Below are 21,899 nucleotides of genomic sequence, written 5' to 3' on the forward strand. Positions count from 1 at the left end.
ATTTAGCTTTGACAATTAAGACCTTATCTTTTCATATCTACTAATTTCCAAATAATATTGTTATTAAACATTCTATGAAGACATTTTCATAACTAGTATCCTGCAAGTTTTGCAGATCATTGTTCATTTATTAAAACATCAAATTTTATTTTACTTTTGAGCCTGTTTAATTAGGAATATTTTTAAATATATATTGAAACAAATTATAAGCCAAAATAATTGCATATACATAACTAAGAAATAAATGAATGAAGGCTGTTAATTGATGTTGAATTCATGGTTGGCTAATGTCTGAATCATGTCATAATCCAAAAATATACAGTCTCATGGTGATACACAGATTTGATAAATTTTCTTAGTAAATTACAGAGTATTTGATTACCTTTCCAATGACAGAAGTTGAGTTGAAGAAAATCCATACTACTCAAAGAGGAAAAGATGGCGGAAACTTCTTTGTAATTAAACGATTTAGATGGCGTTGACACAAGTGACAAGGTGGCTCTGCTCCGAGATTAGTGACGTACCATGGTGCTCACCCATTCTGGATGTTAACACACTTGACAGTCACCAGGGCAGCTGTTCAGGAATACAACCCTTGGGGCTGACAACAGTTTAATACAGGTCAACACTACAATCTCAGTGTCGCGCCAAAACACTCTTGTCAATTTGGCATCTCAAATAGATATTCCCAACCAAAAACAGGCATTTAGCAGCCTGCATTCCTGAACTTCTTTATCGCTCGGTCTTCTTAAGGGACTTTACTATTGGTCTGAAAACCAGGGAAGGTACAGGAAAAGGGCAAATAGAACAAGTGGCACAAAACACTCAACCAGAATTCAACTGCCTTGCATTCATTTGTCTGCAGGATGGACTAGGGCATCTTCACGAAGTGCTTCTGAATTATAGTGAAAGAGGAAACTGAATACTCCAGTGTCTGGGTGCTATGGAGACTAAGTGAAATCGTTTTCAGGAGCAATTACATTTTGAACTTCAAATTTTTTTAAGTAAAAATTTCTGCCTCCTCCCTGCCTCCCATTTACCCCCCTCCCCCTCCACTCCCCCTCCCTCTCCTATCCAGACAGCAGTAAGGGGTCCCTGCCCTGCGGGAAGTCCAAGTTCCTCCCCACCTCCATCCAGGTCCAGGAAGGTGAGCATCCAAACAGGCCAGCCCGCCTCCCCCAAAAGCCAGTATTCGTAGTAGGATCCAAATCCAGTGTCATTGTCCTTGGCTTCTCAGCAGCCCTCATTGTCTGCCATGTTCAGGGAGTCCGGTTTTATCCCATGCTTTTTCAGTCCCAGTCCAGCTGGGCTTGGTAAGCTCCGAATCGATCAGCCCCACCATCTCAGTGGATGGGGGGACCCCTCGCAGTCCAGACTTCCTTGTTCATGTTTTCCCTCCTTCTGCTCCTCATTTGGACTTTGGGAGCTCAGTGCGGTGCACCAATGTGTGGTTCTGTCTCTATCTCCATCTATCGCCAAGTGAAGGTTCTATAAGCTAGGAGGCATGTAGGTAGATTTTTTTGTTCCTGCTTTCAGAAGCAGTAATATTCTGGGAATGAAAGATGAATAGACATATTGGGAGTAGTATAAACTGTACATGACTACATTCTTCTGTCTTTGTAATTGACAAGTAAACCTTCTTTTCAAAATCACTTTTTTAAAGCAATACCTTAATCGTCATATCTGAAAAAAGAAAGACACTTTTCTGAAGTTGGTATAAATAAGTCAAGATAAATTTGACAACTGGCTTGATTGAAAGTCAGAAGCCTATTTTTATATTCTCAGTACCATTATGTATATACAAACAAGATTTCTTTTTTTCTTATTCCCTTTTCAAACCAAAATTTACTTATTTTTTTTCAATTGTATCCTATTCTAAAGTATATTAAGTATACCAATGGATATCAATGCATGCTGAAGACAAACTTTGACATACGGTCTTACTATGTATCCTATAATAACATTGAACTTGAAATTGTCCTGCATAAGCTTCCTGAGTATTGTGTTACAGGAATGTACAATAATAACCTGTTGCTAATATACACGTATCTATAGTCTCTATTATTTTTTTTTCGTGGAACATAAAAGTCACAGATACATAATTATATTCCAGACATTTATATAAAGGTTTAATTTCTGTTTAGTCTACCACTTTCTATGTTGCCATTGACTTGCTGGCAACAAATGACTGTATATTTTTGCATATCTGATTTTTATAATGATATCTACGAAGAGATTAATATATAACTTTATAATTATAATAAATAGCAAATGTTTGTCATGAATCGCACATATCATTGAAGTAGATTTAATTGACCTAAAGTTAATTTTCTTTTAACTACATTCCAGCAGTGGAACTCAGGATGATTCGCTCATTTGCAGAAGCTGCTGTGCATCTTGATTCATTTCAAGTTTTGTGATAGGAAGAGACTTTCTCTAACATCCAATACCTTATGAAAAAATAGAAAAATGAAATGAATGCTATGTTTAAGCTATGAAAATATATGCAAAATATTTCAAACCTATGAATGAACAGAGAATGAAACCAATTATAATAGTCGGGAATCTCTATGGAAGCAATCTGTGATTAAACACAGAGATTTATCCTAGAGCAATTAAGTAAATGTGGCCTCAGATATCTTTGCTCATTCCCAAGAGAAGGTATGCTGAAATGCTGGGTGAGTGTTAAACTTCATTAAAGATTTATCTGTTTTAATTGATTCAGTACGATTATAAAACTCTGATGGAATGACTGATATAAAGGACATATTAATCGTGTAAGTAAACTTTCCATGAACTAACTTTAATTTCAATGAGAGGAGAAAACATGACTCATCTGATTGTTCTGTGCAGATGAGAACGAAATGGTAAAAGTGAACAAAAATCTTGTAATTCATCATTTACTCAAGGATATTTTCACATATCAGGTGAATCTCTAAAACATATTCATAGGTCTCCACATTAGGTATAGAAAAGATTTTCAGTATCAAATTTAAAATATTATTAATAAAGAAACTCACTGTGTGGAAGAAGGCAAGTCTTGTTAATTCTTCTTTTATTATTGACCAATCTGTTCATTGTATAAAGGACATTGTATATATATTTTATATGTATAAAAATGCATTCAGCTAATTTCACCCATGCTGCCTCTTGTCTCCCTCCTACTGCTAAATTTTGCCTTTCTTCTCAAAATTCATTATCCCATATTCATGTCTGTTTGTTTAGTTTCATGACCCAGTAAGTTTTTATGTGACAGTGAATTGGGACACATCTATCTGCTGGAGTCTGGTGGACTCACCATTGAGTACACAACTGAAGACAATGATCGTGACTCATCAAAAATTCCTCAGAAGTCAATAACCTCACAGGAAGCAGAAGGGCCCCATGAGCCTGTTTAGAATCCAGTCTTAGACAGGGCCAGTTCAGGCAACTACAGTGACTATGTGATCATCTTTGAAATGGCTGCATCACGTCCTGGAAATAGCATTGGCAACCTTTCTCACCCTGTTCTGGTTCTATCATTCTTTCCACTCCCTCTTTTTCTGATGTTCCCCAAACCTTAGAGAGAGAGGTATAATTATCTGTTTTGGGCTGGGAATGACTTCATTCACAGAATCTCTGCATTTTTCATCTTTTATTTTTTGTGCTAGGTATGCCTAGGGCTTTGTTGGAGAACATTTTTGGTAGAATATTATGACCAAAAATGTAGCAGTTTAGAATTCATGCATCCTAAATACTGATTTTCTGTTATTTGTTCTGGCATGAATATCAATAATAAATTCATCAATATTTATTTATAAAATAATTTTTTTTTGGTTTTTCGAGACAGGGTTTCCCTGTAGTTTCTAGAGCCTGTCCTGGATCTAGCTCTTGTAGACCAGGCTGGCCTCGAACTCAGAGATCCGCCTGCCTCTGCCTCCCGAGTGCTGGGATTAAAGGCGTGCGCCACCACCGCCCGGCTATAAAATAATTTTTGTATGAATTTGGTTGTTTAAAACAGTTTAAATTGTGTACAAAACACATAGGGACAGGAAATAATGAACTTACATTTCATAAGAAATTCTAATTATGATAAACATTGTAATAATACACTTGTCATTGAAGAACTAACCAACTCTTCACAGGATATAGTTAAAAACAATATTTACTAAGAAAATAGAGCTAAATCTTATAATATAGAAGCTTTCCTTGAATTGTCATTCGAGATTTTTTAAGATAACTTCTTAAACTCTAAAAGTAATGCACTAAAATATATGTCAAGTATTTAAGAATGGAATATACATTTCCTAATCTCAAGTTTACAAACATTAAAAAGATATGTGGGAAATGGAAATTGCTGTTCATGCTTTTTTCCCATGGTGATCTCATAAGTATACATAATAAAGATTGTTACTGTATATTTATAAGTCACATGATGAAAATATTTTAGGGGGAAAACTGTACATTGCTATATTTGCTTTCCCATAATGGAAATGCAAGTGTGGAATGAAAACTGGGAGGCTTCATGAAGATGCATGTTTTTTCCTTCTAGAAACAGGAGTCTGCAAAGGGGGAGGTGAACTTTGCCAACATTATACAGTTAGGTGGCACAATTTGGAACAACCTAAGTGTTCAGAGGAATTTTTTCAAACTTGTGTCCTGATATTCATTATTCTTCAATTTATCTCTCTCTTTTACCTTATCATGGAATCACTGAGAAATAGGAAGAGAATCCCCTTAGCATTCAGTTTAGATCGTTCATCTTCAACCATACACAGAGAAGTTCTACCATTCTTGATTTTATAAATACAATGAAGTATAGACTATGCTGACAAACATACTATTTACTATGGAATTAATTATACATAGCTAGCTTTAAAGTGAGTGTAGCCATTCTTATATAGGATAAAGCATACATGGTGGTATCAGGATCTTGTCATTGAAAAAAACTTGTAACAAAAAAAATATTGTCTGAAATGAAATGGATTCTATCTCTAACATGTTTTGTGGTCTCTTCTGGGTACCTGTACTGTGTGAAGCTAGATGTCTGTCCCTGGTTCACAGCATCCTTTGCAGTTGTTTTGGAGTTTGTTGTTTTCTTCCTAAGGGGGATATAAATCTGTGAAGTCTGTTTTATTTCCAAGTTCAGTCTGAATAGATATGAACTTTACATGTTCTCTGTTTAGGTATGAGTTTTTCATCCTGTATGTCTTCTACATGAATTCTACATTAGTATTATACATTTTATTGTGACACAATTCAGAAATAAGTTTCAAATGGAAGTCTCAAAACCCAGAAAATATACTTTATGAACATGGGTTTGGATTAAGCTTGAATGGGCTCCCTTACTGATTAGAAGTAGCAATGCTATAAGCCACCTTGTGGTTGCTGGGAAGAGAAATACATGGATCCTCTGGGAAAGGGAATTAGACGATCTCCTGAGAGAATTGGGAGTGTGAGGAGGCAAAAAGGGAGCACAGAAAGGGAGGAAGAGGAGATTAGAGGAGGGAAGAGGAGAACATGAAAAAATTGGATGATTGTGATTGGGGGAGAGAGAGAGAGAGAGAGAGAGAGAGAGAGAGAGAGAGAGAGAGAGAGAGAGAGAGAGAGAGAGAGAGAGAGAGAGAGAGAGAGAAGATATTTTGATTGAGGGAGCCATTATTGGGCTAGAGAGAAACCAGTCACTTTGGAAATTCTCAGGAATGAGAATGACCACACCTAAGACCCTAATCAATAATGGAAAGGTTCCCTGAAGTCAGATTGATGAATATCTTAAATATCACCATAGACCCTTCATCTGGAAACTGATGGAAGTAGATTCAGAGATCTACAGCTAAGCACTGGACCGAGCTTCCAGAGACCAGCCTAAGAGAGGGAGGAGTGAGAATATGAGCAAAGGGGTCAAGACCATGATGGAGATATCCACAGAAACACCTGATCTGAGCTAGTGGGAGCTGACTGACTCTAGACTGACAGTGAGGTAACCAGCACAGGATCAGACTAGGTCCACTGAATGTAGATGAAAGTTGTGTGGCTTGGGCAGTCTGTGGGGCAGCCAGCAGTGGCACTGGGATTTTTAGAGGGATACCTTGGCCAGCCTAGATATAGGGTGTTCCTTGGTCCTGCCTCAAGTGATATCAGACTTTGTTGACTCCACTTGGGAAGCCTTACCCTCCCTGAAAAGTGGATGGGGGTGGGGTGGGGAAGGTGAGAGAAGTGGGAGGAGGGGAAGGGAGTGGGAACTGGAATATGTATGTAAAATGAGAAAGTATTGTCTTTAAAAAGTAAATTTGAAAAAATGAAAAAAGATATTAAACAAAAAAGAGGGCAATGTTACTAGAAACAGTGAGGAAATGGGGTATGAGCTTGAAAAATAAAAAGGTAGTAGTGACTAAGTCATTGAGTAGCTAATTATGTAACAGATAAATTATCCCATTTATGCCCTCTTCTAATAAATATCATTGTGAAATAGAAAATAAATGAAAATATAATTTAAGAATTAAAAACTACTGTATTTATTCTTGTTGCTATATTGTTGCATGCTTCATCCAGCTTCATCTGTCATGTTAAATACATGACTTGAATGCTCACCAAATAGTAACAGAATATAGTACAGAAGACCAATAGCTAAGTTATGTTTATGACATTCTAATTAGAAAATAGTGACTCAAAGGCTTAGAAATTAATGATGTGAATGATTCTTGAGACAAATACAAGGTATATAGTTTATATCCTAACCTGATTCATAAAAAAATGTCTCCATCTGTGATGGTCTACATTTCCTGTTAAAATTTTTAAATGAAAAAATATATTAGAAATGTCTCCACCATAATTGTGATCTGTTTAGTTTTGAGTAACATCTGTGTTAAACATAATGTTATTATTATTTCTTGTGTAAAAATGTGGGAACTGGCAAAGCAAATCTTAAGGTAATGCTCTGCTTGCATCACTACCATGCATTAAAAAATGTTATCATGAACTGTGTCCCGAAAATGTTCATGGTTAGCTCTTGATGGTATCATCATGGAAGTTTGGGCTGTGCATCTGAATGACCAGTGATGGCCAAAAGAGTTTGGAGTCACAAGTATATGACATAAAGAAAAAGGTGAAAATTTCCTCAGTTTGAAAAATAAAATGCAGAAAATGACTCTTAAAAATAGTTTGAGATTTCTATAATATATAAAGCAAACCCTATTTCTTATAATTCTATAAATTTCAAAACATATAAATTTCAAAATACAGTTTCAATATAATCATGCATCTGTGAGATAATTTTAATAAAATTTGTTAGATGTTTTCTTAGACTTCATCTTGTTTTAGATAATGAACATCATTAAAGAAAAGAGTATATCCATATTCTAAATGACTAATATTAATAAACCTAAATATTAACCAAAAAGGATTTAAAACCTTATATGTAGTATGTGACGATTACCTGCAGATGTTAAACTAATGAACAAATTACAAAATAATAATGTGTTCCAATTTCAATACATTATCTATAAAACTGAATCCTAGATTGTGATAATTTAGGTTTCTCCTCATATAAAGGTTAGGCAACCCTGCATGATACGTTATCATCATCAAAAATATATTACATGCATACCCTTGGCTGGTATTTATTAGTTAAGACTACCTTTGGTACTATCTGGTGATTGTATTCTTGTTATTTTCTCATCAAGATAATTTTTACATGTTTGGGGCTATAAATGATAAGCATCCAAGGTTTTGTTGTGTCTTTGCTAATCCTCTGTTTTACCAATCATAATCAGTCATGATCATTAAAAAACTAGCCCACCATGGTTTTCATGAGAAAAAAGCAAACACTTTCTTCTTTAAGTATTTTATTTCTTAAGTCTTTCATTATAGCAATGAAGAGAAAATTGATTCAGATTTGATCTTAGACTTTTTAATAACCAGAAATTAGAAAAGTAAAATTTCTTCATATGCCTGATGTCTGTGATACTCTGATATGGTAGCCTTAACAGAGTGAGAAATTACCTTTAATATATTAGTTCATCACATCATGTTGCAGCTCTCATAGAAAAAAGAATAGAAAAAAACACTTCAAAAGTATTATTGTATTTTATATGCAAGTTTTCAAGAATTTGCATTGTTCATGTATTATGTGAGAATTAGTTACAATAAATAATATTAACTCAGATTTAAAATATACTTGATGGATCAGTCTGTTTTAATTCTTATCATTTCTTATATTCAAATTTACTTTTAATTTTCTGGACAAATGAATTGACTCTTAGGCCCTGTTAGCATGACTTTCCAAGTCCGTGATTGTTTCATTGTTCTGGCATGGTTCAGGTTTATTGTGTACAATTCTTGCCTCGGATCCCCAAATAGGAAATTTCCATAAATCCAGCTTTATTTCAGTTTGATAAGACCATAGTCTGGATGCTGCATCCTGGGGAAATAATCAGCTTTCAGGGCTTGGGCAATCTCTCTTTTCTCTACAGGAACCCCCTGCACCAGAGTTTGTTAGGCAGCTTCCTACTTTATTCCTCTGTTCCACACTGTGCTGCTGCTCATGCCCCATCATGGCTTTCATCACCTTCCAGGATTCACAAACTTTAAGTTCTGTCATAGCCTCCACACAACCTAACTTCCTTGGTTTTCCTGTCATCAACACATCTTCATAATGACTGTGACCTACTAAGGATCTTGGTGATTTTTCTCTCCTGTTCATTTTCCTAAAGAGGAGATTCTAATGCACTCAAAGTACAGGCTCATTACAAAAACAAGACCAAAATGTAATTTTAAAAAGAGTAGCTTAGAACCAATGTTTCTTGTACCCGATGAGTAACTTGTATATTATCTTAGAAGAAAATAAAATTATTACATCATCATAGAATTCCAGTACAGGGGAAAAACTGAGGGAAATTATCACTAATTTTTTAATTCTTTAACTGATGAACAAAACACACATGTGTGCACGCACGTTTCAGTAAGAAATTATGTCACAAGAAAACTGCCAATGCTACCTCAGACATTACAGAATGTAGCATAACATTATAAGCAGCTAGATATTTATACAGGAATCCATGAAATAAATGCTCTATGTTTAAAGAAACAAGGACACAAAATTAAGAATGTATTATACCTCTTTCTCAGCAGAATGATTTTTCTTACTTCTAAGCTTTCATACATGACATTTAAATGATGAAATAACCATTGTGAGAATGAGTCTTCTCTATTGCTTTTCTTTGTCATTTTCTTTATTAATTTTCAGTAATCATTTTCCAATAAAATTATTCCTCACACAGTAAGTACATGATAGATCTTTTTGGAAATAATCAACTGAATGGAAGAGTGGAACTGAAAGAAGAGGTGAAAATGTATTCTGAAGAGAGAAAAGACAAGTGTGTAACATCCTATGATGGGCCAGTCACATATACATACGGTTCTCTGAATTAAACAAAATAAACCCTTAAGCTTTTTTAATTAAAGAAGCTCAGGTCAGGCCAATACTATGACACTGCCATGCAACTAATGGGTAGCTATTTAAGCAGTTATCTATCCTACCTCTGCTTTGGTGGGTCTGATACAGAATCTAAACTTATATGAGGACTATTGAGTCACATGTCCTTTATGAACTCATGCAGAAAATCTCATTTGACTCTGAATGTCTCTTTTAAAAGACTCTAATTATGTAAGCATTAATAAAATACGTATATAAAGACCTTTAGGAAGGGTTTGGAAGAATATCTTTTCTTATTGTTATTGTTCTTAGCTTTGGTTTTTGTTACTTTTGAAAATTAAAAAAATAACCTTAATTGAAATAGACTCTTATCACATTTACTTTCCCATGTTTTCAGCAAATTTTTGTCTTTAGAAACTTAACATGTGCTATAACTACTGTGTATGTTCTTGCTTAGCTGATAATTTTTTTCCATAAGGATAACATTTAAAGTATGGCTTTAAAGTAAGAGAGTAATTATCATAATCTTTGCTTATGAAATAGAAATAATATTGTGTAGCAGGCTTTCTTTTGGGTCCCCAACCAGTTCGCAAATTATTATTAGTTATAAAAACTTGGCCTTATCTTATGCTTGTCTCACTAACTCTTATAATTTAAGTTGACCTGTTTCTCTTCATCTATGCTTTGTGTCAGGACATTTTATCATTATTTACTCTCTATGTTCTACTCCAGGCAAGACCATCTCTTTCTCCATCCTTCTATCCTCTAATGAGTCCAGTTCCCTGCCCCTTATTTATTCTTTCTGTGCACCAGCCCCGCCCATCCATCTACTGCATAGCTATTGGCTGTTCAGGTTTTTATAAGGCCAATCAGGTGTCTTCAGTAGGCAAGGTAAAACAAATGCAACACATCTTTGCATAATTAAACAAACGTAGCATAAACAAATATAACATGTTTTTACCTAGTTAAACAAATGCAGCATAAACAAATGCAATATAGCTTTACAGGGTTAAAGTAATATTCCATAACAAAACTGTGATATGGTAAGTAGATTTTAATTACATAAACTATATTAAATGTATAAAATACACAATTAAAACAAGTTAATACCATGATTAAGAACAATAAAGGTGCATAGACGCTGGTTATTTGTATAATAATACTAATAATACAGAACTATTCTGATTTCTGGTCTATACATCCTTGGTCCAATTGATGTTGATTATGTAGTCTTGCTTGTTCTCACAGACATTCATTTGATGCCTACTTGCTATGTTTGGATTAAAAATTAGGAGCATCATCAGCAACTTCGGAATCTATTCTCCTTGAAGATTAAAGGCAGTATTTGTTCCTTGTAAACTAATTAAGACTTTTGTTTTGTGTTGCAAAGCCCAGTGTTTAGACAGATTCTAAAGTGTATCTTGGCATCTTGTCAAGTCATAGCCACACACTTTGGCTCTCGTGTTTCTGAAGTTGCTCACCCTTTTCATTGGAAAACAACGAGTCTCCCAAGCAGTCACCTTTGATGCTGAATCCTCCACGGCCGTTTCCCATATGCTGTACAGCAGAGGCAGCTGTTGGCAGACATCATTTCATGCAAGCCTATTTTCCTCTTTTAAATTTTGAGTGGAGAAAATCACATTTATAAAAGACCTCAGACATGAAACTGTCACTCTCAATTGTACACTGAAATGGTACCAAGCAGTTTTCTTGTCTAAACATTGGAGATGCATAGTGATTGCTTTAGAAATAGGAAAAAAAGGGTTTTGTACAAGCAATGTGTTATAGTTTACATGTGGCGTGTTCCCACAGGGTTGTCTGTTTGAACACTAGGTTCCCAGCTGGCCGCAAGGCTTTGGAAAGCTGTAGGGCCCTAGGAGTTGGAGCTCAGTGGGAGTACGTGGGTATCTTTTGAAGGTGAGAGTCTGCCCGAGTCTGATGTTCATTTTCTCTGACTCTTGATCCTAGAGATATAATAAATGACCCTGCAAGCTTCTGCCCCACGGGTGGAGCCCTGGCCACCATACTCCCCTAACATGAGGGACTGTACTTCCTTAATTCTTGAACAGAACTGAATCTCTCCATCCTTAAATTGCTCTGTCACAGTGATGAAATAACAATACAACAAGCAATAGAGGCAACTCACTGACGCGGCAGTAAGGTTGTGTATTTAGAAAACAAGAAAACTAATTCAGGAGAAAGGTCTGCTATAAGCTAAGCCTTTTTCTTTAACTATATGCATATGTTTATTATTATATTTAAAGAAATAGATATATATTGCCTGAGAGTACATCTGTGCCCAACATTAGTGCAGAACCCCAAAAGGCCAGAAGTGGTTGTCAGATCTCCTGGTATTGATGTTTGCATATGGTCATGCGCCATCATGTGGATTTGGGAATGGAACCAAGATCTCTGGTAGAGCAGCCTGTGCTCCTAAGTAACATGTCATCACCTAACTGTAGTTGTGTACTTATTTATGTGGCGGGGGGCACCATCCTGATCCCTAGTAAATAAACGAACACTTATTCTTACCTATGAAGTCCCAGCCTTAGCTGGGCTTATTATTAGCAAGATTTTCTAATTTAACTTATCCTGTTTCTCTTTAATTATATTTTCTTTCTGGGCTTTTTACCTTTATTTATTCTATAAATCTTTCTTTTTTTCTTACTCTGTGACTGGCTACAAACCCTTCAAAGAAGGAATGATTTGTTTTGTCCCATGACTCCAGTTCTTCATCCCCCATTCTCAATTTTTCAGCCCTCTGGGAAGGCTGGACTCGAGAGATCATTATGGAACAGAGCTCTTTATTTCAGGGTGGCCAAGAAGTAAGGAGAGGGAGAGAAGAGCACAGCATCTAATTCTCTTCCATGGAATGTCTCAGTGACCACTTCTCACCAAGTCCCAACTCTGGAGGTTGTTACCCAGCTTTCTATAGCCTACTATAAATAAGTTAAAGAATGGATGAAACAAGAAAGCTCATGATCCAATCACCTCCCAAAGGCCTGGCCAGTGTACACTGCTTCATTCAGTATCAACATTTCAATACATAATCCCATGGTGATTCACTTCTCATAATAAACATAGAATTTAGAGCTCTTAATATATCCATAGCAGAAATGATGACTCTGAACCATAGAGGGACTGTACAATTCATTCAAACTTACCATTTAATTCTCTGCCATCAGTGATTTTCAGCTTGGACTGTCCTAATGAAGTAATATATAAGTAGCTAAGGTTAAAAGCATGTGATCAAATGTCAACAAAATTTTCTATATTCTGATATCTTGTTCCTTGGCTTGTAATGATCATCTTGCGTCTTCACAAAATAAGAGTCACAACAAAATCTGTAAGATTACAGAGGACATATGTAGTCTTTAAACTGCATTATTCTAACTAGCTTATTTCTGTGGAAATAAAAAAAATCAGTCAGAATATATAAAAATGAGTGATAATAACAGAGCTTCAATTGTACATTTTCCTTTTGCTTTAAGTCGTATGAATGTCTAAACCAATTTTTATCACAAGTTGTATAATTTTATTAAATATAAAATTTATTTCCAATTATTGTTGCTACTTTGGTATATATACAATGTTTCTAACCACATTATATTTGATTCCTTGATTTACTTGAGCCTAATGTGGTGTATAACCTTTGTTTACTAGGCAAAGTTGTGTTACATTTGTTTATGCTGCATTTGTTTAACTGTGTAAAGATGTATTGCATTTGTTTTACCTTGACTTCCTAATGCACCTGATTGGGCTAATAAAAAGCTGAATGGCCAAAAATTAGGCAGTAGAGAGATAGGCAGGGCTGGTGGGCAGAGAGATAAACGGAAAAAAGGGAGATACCCTGGCCCAGCCAGTCAACCAGCCACCTGCCTGACAGCCATGGAAAAAGTAGTAAAGAGGAACATAGAAAATGAAAGAAAGGAAAAGCCCTGAGGCTAAATGTATATGAAGAGAAACAGATTAATTATAAGAGCTAGTGGAATAAGCCTAAACTAAAGGCAAGCATTCATAAGCAATAATAAGTCTCCATGTCATGATTGGGGACTGGTGGTCAAGAAATCCTGCTATTCTGATGTATATATCTGACATGAAAATATTAATTTAATAAATACTTAATTTCAAAAAAGTTAAAATACAAATTTTAAATTGAGATTGTAAAATATAAGCTCACCTGTATTATAATAAAGAATGTAAATTTGCGTATAAATATTTAATTATAGGTTATAATATTTGTAAGGCTTTAAATCTTTCTAAGAATACTACAACATCAGGGTACTTATATTGTTAAATAAAGGGATCTATAGCTTGCATTCCAATTCGTGTAATCCATTAGAGGTATCTCTAGGCAAATGAAAGAGAGCTTTTGAGCAAAGAATAATTTGTAATTCATGAGTGGCTTTGCAGAAGGAAGGCAAGCTCAGAGAACACCCAGAAAAGGCAGAAGGTGGTGTTTTCAGGCAGTAATGGAAATGGTGTAAAGGAAGAACTTGATTTACTATTATTCTACATTTCCCTTGTTTGTGGACAGGTTTGTCTTATGGGCATATTTGATTAGTTGCTATACTATAATTCATTTAGCTCAGTTTCTAAGATTGGCGGAGACTGCTGCTTTTTACAATTATTAATTTTTAGTTTCAGTTTGGTTTTCCACCACTTCTTTACAGGTTGTTTTTTTGTTTGTTTGTTTGTTTTTGGTTTTAGTAGGCATTGGCAGTGAAGAGGTATTTTAGAGCCAAATATAATTGAACAAACCTCAATGGATAGGTGATATAGTCTATATAAGCTCTGGGCAAAAAGGACCAACTGGAAACAGACCTAATAAGTTCTCTGCACACTGATCAGGACAATATAAAGGACACAAGAACGATAGTTATTTCTGGAGATAGAGAGAAGCACTCCTGTTTACAATGGGTTAAATGGTGTTCGTTGCCAATATAAGGCATGTTCATGTTGAGTGATGGCTAAGTAGGTCCATGTTGACTGCATGGCCCACAGGTTCCATGTATCAGGGTCAGGCTTAGCATATGAAACTGGCTCATAGTAGCTGAGTGCACTTTTGCTGCGTTGAGTGCAGTGAGCAAGAATTTTACTCTACTGCCATTAGGTACATGACATTCTACATGCTCTTTGCCCAAACCTAATTAGATCAGATATTGAGTCCCTGCTCCTCAGAGTGTTATAAGGGTTATGTTTCAAACAGTGGGAAACTGAAAGCAGAATCCCAAAGCGAAACACATTATCTGTACAAACAAAGGAATATGTAATGCATGTTATAAGCTTATTATTTTTTTCTGGTAAACTTCTTAATATTATGTCACAGTTAGAATGTGTCTGCTTTAGATATCCCAGATATGATAGGCAGTCAGGGACAGAAAGTAATTTGCCTTAAGGAAGCTACCAGAAAATCTTACTGATACAGAAGCTAAGGTTTGCTCTTGCACATGTCAGCGTCAGAAGAGGAATCATTTCTGCATCCACCACCATGGATGGGAGCTTCCTACCCCTCAGCCATGCTCTCTCCTCTCTCCAGGGTTTTCTGCTCCCTACTCCTCATGCTGCCACAGTCATTTTACTTGTTGTCTGTCTTCACCAAACTAATCACTGATGTATCCATTGATGTCCTCACTCACAGAATGCGTTAGTGTTTGCGGGTGATTTCTCATTGGGTCTGAGGACATAAAGCACAGCAGTAAAACAATCCCGAAGTAGTTTAACAACCAGAGATGCTTTTAAGCAGGTATAAATGATAACTGGCAGGCTTCTCCATGCTTACATGAAAGTAGATCAATAAGCATGGATTTGATTAACATAAAACTTAAGATAAACAAGGACATGTTTGAGAATCTGTTGTTTAATTTTTCTCTAAGGTCATGTTGAGAGAAAAAAACAATACAATTTAAAAAAAGGAAACAGAAGGACAGAAGGAAGAAAAATCAAATCATGAGTTGTATTAATTAAAAATAGTTGTTTAAAGGACTGTGAAGTTTGAAAATAATAAAGACAGGTTTTTTTCTGGAGTACTCTGCATGTAAAAGAATGACATAGTTAGCCAGAATATAGATCCATATCTATCCTTCATATCCTTCCCTAAATACTAAGAGTTAAGGTACATTTCTCATGGGTTAGCTGATTTTCAAGGATTCGGGCCTTAATGAACTTCAGTTTCATTCACTCCCTGAACAAAGCTGTTGCAGAGCCAATGCAGGCAACAGAAGAAAATCTGTTTTGTTGAAAAGAGGCTAACCCCTTATGGAGGATGGTACATCTCTAGGTGGCTGTACTCTTTGCTTTTGGAAAGACAAAAGAGGTTTTGACCCTGAACCTCTTCAGATGAAGCCCATGGTGAAAGTTTTCTCTTTTAATGGTCTTTCCAGTGATTTCTGTTTGTTACAGTGGTCCATTGGCACAGACAACAAATTCGTTTTTTTCAATGTTTTCTATTAGCAGCAAGCTCACAAAGTCATTTTGTTTGGAGAGTAAAAGCTACAAGACTTAAAAGCCTTGCTTTTAGATTTCAATTCACTCACACAAGCAGCCTTTGTTGACTGTCTATTCAATGCCATGGTTAGCACTGAGAGCTGGAACACGCATAGGAAAAGTGGGAGGCACTTCCGAATTTTAGAATTAAGTTGCAAATTTAAGAGGAAGATATAAGTTTGCTGAAGATTACATAGCAGAGAGATTAAAAATAATAGCTCTCTTATGCAATGATATTATGACCATTTTACCTCCAGCTCGTTGTCCTGAGGCAATTTTGTCCACCTGGCTAATTTCTGAGGTAATATTTGTAATAGCTAGCATCTATTAACACAATTTGCTATAAACTGTTTTATCTTACACTGCTTACAAGAGCTTTGTCATAGAGATATTGTTATGAATTTTTTAAAGGTGAAAAGATGAAGACTTCAGAGTCCTAAAAGCTTCATCAAGTTTACACAACTAGTAAGGACAAAGCTAGATTTCAAGGTCAAAGTTCCCTGTTAGGCCAGCCCACACCCCTTGCCATTATGGTTTCCTATTGTAGCTACTTAAATTTGCTCCCATATGTTTACATTAATATTTATGGAATAGCCCATATAGTCCAAACTCATACTTATTTTCATAACAAAGTTTCAGAATGATAAAAAATGTTATGTAACAGATTTTTTTTCTAATGACTTAAAGCTGGAAAACAATAAAGAACTGGCATGATTATACAGCCCTATGAGATAGATTAACACTTAATTTACACCTCTAGATATCAATCTCTATGATCCAGACAGATCAATATTAGCTAGAGTGTGTTGCTGAGTTCTTTTAAGCATGGGAAATCCTATTGCCTTTGAGTTGTTTCCTGAGATGTTGTCTGCATGTGGCATATATTTCTTAGCCTGTGATCTGAATAAGTTTCCTTTTGGGCAATTTCAGAATATTTGTCCATAGAAACAGCTTTAAAATATGTAGAAATATGTATTATAGATACCTGAAAAATGTGGGAAAATGTATTATAACTTCTAGAAACATAACAGCATTAAAACAAGGTACTGTGTATTGCCTTTAGATTTAAAATATTTATCTAATAATTTTGAAAGAAACAATTATTTTTATTAAGCCCCCTAGAAAGATAGCTAATTTAAGAAATCTTATTTGATGATTTGTGAATATTTGGTTCTTGTTATATATAGTATTCTTTGGTTAAGCAAAGAGTTCTATCCATTTATACAATATTTTAACTTCTACTAAAATGTGGTTCAAACTCTGTATCAAATTGCACATCTTTGTCAATTAGGAGTTAGAAACATTCTCCTTTCAATAAGCACTGTATGTTAATAGCATTGCTTCCTGATCATGACTGTTTGTTTTCACACTGAGTTTGTTTCATTTCCGGTCTCCCTGATAGTAGTGTACACCCCTTGCTGGAATCAACAAGGGTTTGGGTTTTTTGGTAAGAAGAGTCCCTCCTACATGAGATTGGAGGGATTCGAGCAGCAGCGATGACAGAATGACTTACTCTAGAGAAAAGATTGTTCATACAGAAAAGACTCAATTTCCCTTTAGTGCTCATTGTGATATAGAACACTAACAATGTTTATATATCAGCTAAAATACATTTCTTTGTAATTAATGAAAAAATGTTGCCTTTTAGGCACGTGATGTTAAAGTACCTTGTCTTTAAAGAACTTGAAGTTAACAATTCAGTCAAAGCAAGAGTGACTGGTATAATGTTCCTGGGTTGACTCTGTGGGATGGGGATGCTTGCAAGTTGTATTGTACCAACCATGGTCAGTCTCTACTACGGCAGTCCACCTTCTTTCCTTTTTATTCTTATGTTCACACTCCAAGGACTTTGAACTCAGGAAGATCAGTAATAGCTACAGTTCCAATGTGATAAATATAGTACTAAACAGCCATATAACCATTAAATTTGTGTCTACAAGGAATGCAGACTAATTCTATTTTTGTAGACATGCCAATAAGCATTTTAATCTGTAGATTGACTGAGGGTTTTTATGTCACATAATTGTAGTCTAACAATGAATGATACCTGTATTTCTTTAACTAAATCCACACCTCAGGTTTAAGGAATGTCTCCTAAAACAAAATCCATTATTTTATTTTAAGAATATACACGACTTTTAAAAACATACTTGTATTCAAATGAAATTCTAACACTTTGTGATACTCTAGTATTAATCCATGAGTATGAATATCATGTGGAAATTAGTATATTAGGAGCTGGAAAATTAGAGTTAAATAACATTTTTATTTAAATGACTATACACACAACCTGTCAAGTTGAATTCCTTCTTTCTTAACACAGACAACTGTTTGTGCTTTTTTCAGTCTATCCGAGAAGTCACAGGCTATGTCCTGGTGGCCCTCAACCAGTTTCGGTATCTTCCTCTGGAGAATTTACGCATAATTCGCGGAACAAAGCTGTATGAAGATCGTTACGCCCTAGCGATATTCCTAAACTACAGGAAAGACGGCAACTTTGGACTTCAAGAACTTGGACTGAAGAACCTGACCGGTAAGAAAAATTTGAAAACTAATGCATAAATGATATACTGTGCACATGAGCATACACGTGGTTCTGGCGTTCAGGTGTGGAAGTGTCTGGGGATTCCGAAGTGAGTGTTATGCACTCATTTCATGAGAAACGATGCCTCTCTGGTACCCTCACTTTATTTGCAGATATAAGCGCTGGGTGGAAGATAGCAGAATGTTGTATCTCAGCTGAACAGAAGTACACACTCTAAGAAAAGCTCAGCCAACTGCAAATGGAGATAGGAAACAGGCATAAGAATGCAGTGTTGGTGGTCGCAGGTGAATGGTGGACTGGATCAACAAACCTCTGCGATAAAAACACAGTGCTCGTGCCTGTCAGAGCTTAGCAATGCCCTAGCTAGTACGTCTAGTTCAATTAATCTTTCCATTTTTTACAGGATAACCGAGTTTAGGGAAACGTCTAATGTATTCAGTTCGATTTCTCCCCTTTAGTAGTTCACTGAACACCATCACTAATTCTCAGCATGCTTTGGGGACATCCATAGAGAGTTTCTCAGCTTTGCAACAACATGAAACTAACAAACTAGATTAACATCTAGATAATAACTTTGTAGCGATTCTTTTCTAGTTCATGCTTGTTAAAGCTCATATAAACTCAGATGGAATACTTTTTTTTTCTCATGGTTTATTTTTTTATATTTAAAAATTTCCATCTCCTCCTCTCCTCCTCCCCCCTCCCCCCCCTCCCTTCTCCCCCCTCCCTCCTCTCCTCTCCCCCTTCCCTCCCCTCCCCTCCACCCATACCTCCCTCCCTCCCTCTCAAGGCCAAGGAGCCATCAGGGTTCCCTACTCTATGCTAAGACCAAGGTCCTCCCAACTCCCCCCCGGGTCCAGGAAGGTGATCGACCAAGCTGAGAAGGCTCCCACAGAGCCCGTCCATGCAGAAGAATCAGAGCCCAGAGCCATTGTCCTTTGCTTCTCAGTCAGCCCCCGCTGTTGAGAGACATTCAGAGAGACGGGTTTGGTCGCATGATCCATCAGTCCCATTCCAGCTGGAGTTGGTGATCTCCCATTAGTTCTGTCCCACCGTCTCCATGAGTGAACGCACCCCTCACGTTCCTGACTTTCTCCCTAATGTTCTCTCTCCTTCTGCTCCTCATCAGGACCTTGGGAGCTCAGTCCAGTGCTCCAATGTGGGGCTCAGTCATTTTCCCCATCTATCACCAGAAGGAGGTTCCCTCACGGTCCTGACTTTCTGTCTCATGTTCTCTCTCCTTCTGCTCCTCATCAGGACCTTGGGAGCTCAGTCTGGTGCTCCAATGTGGGGCTCTGTCATTTTCTTCATCTATCGTCAGGTGGAGGTTCTATGGTGATATATGCAAGAAATTCATCAGTATGGCTAAGGTCATGCTCAACCTCCCTAGCTATCAGGGAAATGCAAATCAAACAACTTTGAGATATCATCTTACACCTGTCAGATTGGCTAAATCCAAAACACCAATAATAACCTTTGCTGGAGAGGTTGTGGGGTAAGGGGTACACTCATCCATTGCTGGTGGGAATGCACACTTGTGCAACCACTTTGGAAAGCAGTGTGGCGGTTTCTCAGGAAAATTCGGGATCAACCTACCCAGGACCCAGCAATTCCACTATTGGGGAATCTACCCAAGAGATGCCCAATCATACTACAAAAGCATATGCTCATCTATGTTCATAGCAGCATTAATTGTAATAGCCAGATCCTGGAGACCAACCTAGATGCCCTCAGTGGAAGAATGGATGAAGAAACTGGTGGAATATATACATGCTAGAATACTACTCAGCAGGTAAAAAACAATGACATCTTGAATTTTTGCAGGCAAATGGATGGAAATAGAATAACACTCTTCTGAGTGAGGTAACCCAGACCCAAAAAGATGAACATGGGATGTACTCACTCATAATCGGTTTCTAGCCATAATTAAAGGACATCGAGCCTATAAATTTGGCATCCTTGAGAAGATAATAAGAAGGTGAACTCCCCAAAAAAGATATAGTAATCCTCCTGGATATTGGAAGTAGACACGATCGCCAGGCAAAATTGGGAACTTGAGGGTTGGGCGAGACTGGGCCAAGGGAAGATGGGGAGAGAAAAGTGTGAAGGGGAGAATGGGGGGAGCTTGGAGGAATGGGATGCTTGGGATATAGGAAGGGTGGATATGGGAGCAGGGAAGCATATATCTTAATTTAAGGAGCCACCTGAGGGTTGTCAAGAACTTGACCCTAGAGGGGTTCCCAGGTTTCCAGGGAGACGCCCCCAGTTAGTTCCTTGGGCAGCTGAGGAGAGGGAGCCTGAAAAGGCCAATGGAATACTTTTTTAAATAATCAAGAATTTTACCAAATATATCTAAAGTGTCCCAATAAAACAGAACCCACATTGAGCACCGGACTGAGCTCCAAGGTCCTGATGAGGAGCCGAAGGAAGAGGAGAACATGAGAAAGAAAAGTCAGGACCGTGAGGGAACTCAGCTGGCGACAGATGGGGAAGGTGACTGAGCCCCACATTGGAGCACTGGACTGAAGCTCCAATGTCCTGATGAGAACAGAAGGAGAGAGAACATGAGGGAGAAAGTCAGGAACGAGAGGGGGTGTGTTCACTCATGGAGACGGGTGGTGGACAGAACTAATGGGAGATCACCAAACTCCAGCTTGGAATGGGACTGATGGATCATGCGACCAAAACCCGTCTCTCTGAATGTGGCCAACAGCGGGGGCTGACTGAGAGCAAAGGACAATGGCTCTGGGCTCTGATTCTTCGAATGGACAGGGCTCTGTGGGAGCTTTCTCAGCTTGGTTCGATCACCTTCCTGGACCGGGGGGAGTTGGGAGGACCTTGGTCTTAGCATAGAGTGGGGACCCTGATGGCTCCTTGGCCTTGAGAGGGAGGGAGGGGAGGTATGTGTGGAGGGGAGGGGAGGGAAGGGGGAGAAGGAAGGGAGGGAGGGGAGAGGAGGAGGGAAGGAGATGGAAATTTTTAAATATAAAAAAAAATAAACCATGAGAAAAAAAAAGTTACTTAAAATTATAACATATATGCATGTATTCTATCAATATATAGTGATTTATGTTGATGATTATGTTTATTTTGGTCCACTCAGTGAAGTTTGTGCACCCCGAAAAATTAAAAATTGAGGGAGTTTGCATAAATATGATATTCAATGGTAACTTATATGAGAAATCTTTCTGATATGCACAGTATATGAAGTAGATACAGGCTTAAGATGGAAATTTTAATTTCACAAAAATCCAGATATGCAACATAAAACTGGGAAATTTGGGGAACAGAAAAGAATAATGATAATGTCAGTTTTTAGGACAATGTTACTTTAGAGTTGATGGAATTATAGTAAATACTTAGTGTTGGAAATGTATTGGTTCCTATCCCAACATTTCTACTTCTGTTTGTTTACTTCAGGACAATTTTCCTACTGAAGAATAGCTTTTTTAAAAA

The 21,899-nt window shown here is 36.9% G+C and overlaps 1 protein-coding gene across 1 annotated transcript in view; it reads left to right on the forward strand.

Moving 5' to 3' along the window:
• Positions 1–21,899, forward strand: part of Erbb4 (erb-b2 receptor tyrosine kinase 4) — a 687,902-nt gene that overhangs the window by 140,737 nt on the left and 525,266 nt on the right. The window contains exon 3 of the mRNA XM_042055633.1: positions 18,245–18,431. Coding sequence (XP_041911567.1) covers positions 18,245–18,431 — 187 coding nt within the window. The remainder of the gene's footprint in view (positions 1–18,244; positions 18,432–21,899) is intronic.

Source organism: Arvicola amphibius, chromosome 8 (assembly GCF_903992535.2).
Source record: "Arvicola amphibius chromosome 8, mArvAmp1.2, whole genome shotgun sequence".
NCBI lineage: Eukaryota > Metazoa > Chordata > Mammalia > Rodentia > Cricetidae > Arvicola > Arvicola amphibius.